Source organism: Schistocerca piceifrons, chromosome 3 (genome assembly GCF_021461385.2).
Source record: "Schistocerca piceifrons isolate TAMUIC-IGC-003096 chromosome 3, iqSchPice1.1, whole genome shotgun sequence".
Classification (NCBI taxonomy): domain Eukaryota; kingdom Metazoa; phylum Arthropoda; class Insecta; order Orthoptera; family Acrididae; genus Schistocerca; species Schistocerca piceifrons.
Window position 1 is genome coordinate 384,877,752 of NC_060140.1, and position 4,975 is coordinate 384,882,726.

General features: G+C 46.3%; 1 protein-coding gene across 1 annotated transcript; it reads left to right on the forward strand.

The window, feature by feature from the left end:
• Positions 1-529: 529 nt before the first annotated feature.
• LOC124788678 (protein sprouty-like) lies at positions 530-4,242 on the forward strand (the record flags this gene model as incomplete). The annotated part of the gene is made up of 1 exon (XM_047255959.1): positions 530-4,242. A coding segment is annotated over one exon (924 nt), but the record flags the coding sequence as incomplete, so codon positions are not given.
• Between the last annotated feature and the right edge of the window lie 733 nt (positions 4,243-4,975).

Sequence of the window (4,975 nt, forward strand, 5' to 3'; positions counted from 1 at the left end):
ACTGCTATGAGTGTGAATCCTGAATCCTTGCTGGTCACGCTGGCAAAATTTTATAAATTTGAAACTTCGCGGCAGATTAAAACTGTGTGCCGGACAGAGACTCGAACTCGGGACCTTTGAATTTCGCGGGCAAGTGCTCGTAAAAGTATAGACAGTAGGAATTAAAATGTCCTGTGGTGCCTCTCCTGCTCCAAGTCGGCCCGCTTGATGTCCTACTCCCTTTAAATAAAGTTTTTGGAGTATTTTTATCTTGTGGGATAAAATGTTGTAAAAAATTTTGTAAAAATTGTGGAGTGAGAGCTGATGTGCGATTGTGCTCTCGTGTTGCAGCGGCTGGCGCCCGGCCGTAGTATGTTCTGAAGGCGAGCACACGTCGAGCTAGACGGTGGGATCCCCGATGGCCCAGCATGGCAGCTCGCCCCCAGAGCTGCAGCGACCGCCGGCCGCGCCCGCGCTCGCGCTGGTGCACCGCCCTCGCGTGCCCCGGCCGCCGCCGACGACGCCGACGGCGGCGGCGGCGGCGCCGACGACGACGGCGGGGGCGGTGGTGGCGGGAGACGTCGTGACGCTGACGACGCCGCGGCCCGACATCGAGCGCGTCACTAACGAGTACGTGGAGACGCCGTTCCGGCCCGCGACGGCGGCACCGTTGCCTACCGCCGGCAAGCTGGCCGCCGCCCCCAAGCAGCGGCACCACCCGCTGTCCCTGCAGCTGCCGCCGAGCCGCGACTCGGCCCGCGACCACCAGGCGCTGCACCTGCCCGTCGTCGTGGCGCCGGGCAAGAGGCCGCAGCTGCCGCCCGCGCCGCACCACCACGCGCACCTCCTCCACCACCACCACCATCACCACCACCACCCGCACACGTTCGAGAAGGAGGGTCGCGGGTACCCGGGGCCGGCGTCGGCGCTGTCGGGCGGCGGCGCGGGCAGCCCGCCGTCGGGCTCTGCGTCGGGCTCGTCGTCGCCGGGCGGCCGCGGCTCGGACGGGCGCGTGGTGGCGGCGCTGGGCAGCCTGGGGCCGGCGGGCGGCGTGCCCGACTGCTTCCGCGGCTCCATCATCTGCCCCGAGTGCGGCCGCTGCCGCTGCGAGTCGTGCCGCAAGCCGCGCCCGCTGCCGTCGCGCTGGCTCTGCGACAACTCGTGCTACTGCTCGGCCGAGACGGCGCTCGACTACGCGACGTGCCTGTGCTGCGTGAAGGGGCTGTTCTACCACTGCTGCCGCGACCACGACTTGGAGGGCGCGGACGAGCCCTGCGCGTGCGGGCCGCCGCGGTGCGCGGCGCGCTGGGGCTGCCTGTGCGCGCTGTCGCTGGCGCTGCCCTGCCTCTGGTGGTACTGGCCGCTGCGCGCCTGCCTGCGCCTCTGCGAGGCCTGCTACCGCCGCCACAGCGCCGCCGGCTGCCGCTGCCGGCCCGCCAGCTCGCTGCTGCTCGCCGCCTCCCCGGACTTCTGACCTATTTATTTTTGTACCACTTACGCTCTAGTGTCGGCCGTATCAGGGATTATACATATATATATATATATAAATATAAATACATACTCCTTTCCTCCATTTGTAACGCTTCCGGAAAGCGAGGCGGAGCAAAAAATTAAAAAAAAATGTTGTCAGTGTATACGTGGGCGCGCGCGTGTTCGTGTGTATGAGAGTGAATGATCGACTGTACACACTTGCTTGCGAGAAAGAGACTGCAGTTTCGGACCGTGAGGCGCTATCTTTCTCCGTCGCTGCCGGGACTCACTTTGGCAGCGAGCACTACCGCTTTTCTCCCGTCGTCCCGCCTGTCTTAATCGACGCCGGAGCGACGGCCTGTCATCTTCTCTCACCCTCCCCCCTCGTCCTCCCCCCGCCGTCTCCTTCTCGGGGACCGTCTCCGGTCTCCGGATTCGATAACTAGCGCCCAGGTCCCGGCGAGATTTCGCACCGATCGGAATCGACCGATCGATATTCCGGTCTCTGCGAAATGCTGCCTTACCTGTTTGTCTACTGTTCGTCAAACTTAATCGACTCTCCCACCCCTCTTGGCACTCTCACCTACACACACACACACACACACACACACACACACACACACACACACACACACACTCGTAGTCACTACATAGGTAACGTCACTTTGGAAGACAAATATCGGAATAATTTTAAAAAAAATTCACAGTACATTACAGTAATGAACTTGCATTTGGACGGCAGTGGCAGTCGAGTTGTTGCGAACAGTCAAGCTCTAGTTTTGTGGGATCTTTTTTTGTAAAGTGTACGAGAATGTATCGTGGTTGCAAGTTCCTAGGTAATATCTGAGAATTGGAATGGGTGATGCTTTTTTTCCTTCTTGTATTTTGGGTCGGGCCGCTTTCATTTTTTTAAAAAAAAATCCCAAACAGGCAGCGACGTAACGGTCGTTTCACGTACAGGCACCAGCTCTGTACGTTTCACATACGCACACACAAACAGGCACGTAGAAAGTGAGCGGCTCGTACAGTAGGTTTCCGGTCGAGGGACGTATCGGGCAGTCGGGAAGTCTTTTTTTTTGTTTTTTTTTTTTTTTTTTTTTTTTTTTTTAACACGTATATGACGCGTTAATCGTCAGTTGTAATAATTTCAGCTTTAAATCAAACAAAATCTAAATAGTCTTTTTATAGTCGAAACAAATGGAACTAACTGTTAGTCAATGTTTGTATGTAGGGAAGAACTAAATTTTATCTACACGTATCACTTATATTTCCTCTTGCCACAGTTTGTCATTCCACCTGTCAATCGGACGGGGAAAGGCGCATCGGGAATGTCGGTCGTATTTTGGAGTAGCCGTCTAGGACGCACTGGAGTCCAAATTACTGGCACATGGGGGAAGCAGCGATGATAAGTTTGTAGATAATTATTTCTAACTGTATTTATGTAAATTTGAAATGTTCTGTATAAAGACTATATAATTTTAATTTATTTTTGCACAAACACAAGATTGCCAAACAATTTTGTGTTTTGTTAAACATACAAAAATATGGGGTACAAACTTGAAATAACTCACCTAATCTTACATTTTCCTTTCATTTTTGTCAGACTTTTATTTTCAAAGGATTTTTATAGTATTCTGAGTGATTTTAAGCCGCTTACCTGTGCTGTCAAAGGATGCGTCATAGCAAACCAAAATGTTATTTAGTTTCTGGTCGCATTAAGTTACTCACTGCCATTATTAGCAAAAATGAGGAAAAAAGTGGCCTTCCTTTGGTTCTGTTTGATTATTTTGGGAAGTTGATGGATTGCAGACAATCTGAAATATATTTTGCAGTTTGGTGTAAGGTTAGTTATTTGTACTCTATGAAACATAATATTATGTGCTAGGATTGTACCAAAGATGGCCATCTTAACAGATGTATACAACTTGCCGTATGATAGGACTCATTTTACTACAAAATTTTACATACTAATAGTTACTATTAATGTTTTTACAAAACACATTTTATTAAGATTCTCATTACAACTTTTCATATTAAGAAGCATAGTATAAAACAAACGTAACTTGTTGAATATGGAGCAAGTATGTACAAAGATGTCTTTTTTTAACTTAATAATCTATGTATTTGTTGTAAAGAAAATGCTTATTTATTATATTTTTCTGTCCTTTCAGAAGATTTCTTAAACATAAAATAATTACATTGCTATAAATATATATATATGTATATGAAGTAATTTCCTTTCTGTTACTTTTTAGATGTTAAGGTTGATGCCTTATACAGTATTATCTAGTCTAAAAAACTTCAAGTTGTTTTGTCATCAGAATAAATAAATAAATAAATATTGTATAATTGTGTAACCAATTAGGGTATGCATATCTTGATTTCATTTCACAAAATCTTGCCTGCTTCAGAAATGAGGTGTTACTGAAAAGTTAGACTGAAACAGAACTTCATTTTCAAGTGAAGTACTGATATTTTTGCTCACAGTTTGAAGTTTAGTTACTATCTTGTATTGATGTAGGTGTCAATGCAGAATGAACAAATAAGATGTTATGGCCTCATTTTTGGAGTAAATACATTTTTTGTGGACTGAATCAAGAGTCATACCTTGATGCTATTCAATGTTGAATGATTGTATCATATTATTGTATAGGTGGCAAATGAACAAGTTATGCTGCTGTTTTTAATGACTCATACAAAGTAATAGCAGTTGTGCTATACTGTCTCGATAAAGATATGGTCATGTAAAAATGCAGCTTTGTATAATACTGTCTTGTAAATAATGTGAACTCGAAAATTGTAATAATAATAATAACAGTGATCAACTGCATTTACATTTCTCATTTCTAATCCAGAATCCATATATATAGTTGTGATATTTTTAACTCATTCCATTAGAAAGCCAGGATGTTCTGCAAATGTTCTCGATTATTTTAAACTATGAATACATGAAACCTCCCAAGAAATTTTGTGAAAATACACCTATGGTGTCATTGAACAGGTAACACAATATGACATCCATTTGACAGCAATAAGGTCAAACCATACACAAAAATAACAGCACATTGTTTTAGACCAGATTTTTTCCAAACACATGAAAACTTGTTTTGCAAGAATTTTTCTGTTAATGTTACAGTGAGCACATTCGTAATCTTCACCTCACTTTTCACACTATAGCAAAAGCATTCAAGTAATTGCAGTTCAGACTAAAAAATGAAATTAAAACTAAACTCCTCTCAAATAGCCCCTGAAGGCCCAACAGTACCGACAAGCTGCCGTGTCTTCAGCCTGTAGGAGTCCTTGGATGTGGATATTGAGAGGCATGTGGTCAGCAGACTGCTCTCCTCGCTGTATGTCAGGTTCAAAGACCGGAGCAGCTACTTTTCAATCAAGTAGCTCCTCAGTTTGCCTCAAAAGGCCTGAGTGCACCCCACAATCGTATTTTAAGTGAACAAAAATTATGAAAAGGAGATTGCTACTCTTTGTGAAGATGACATGTTGAGTCACAGACAGGCACAATGAAGAC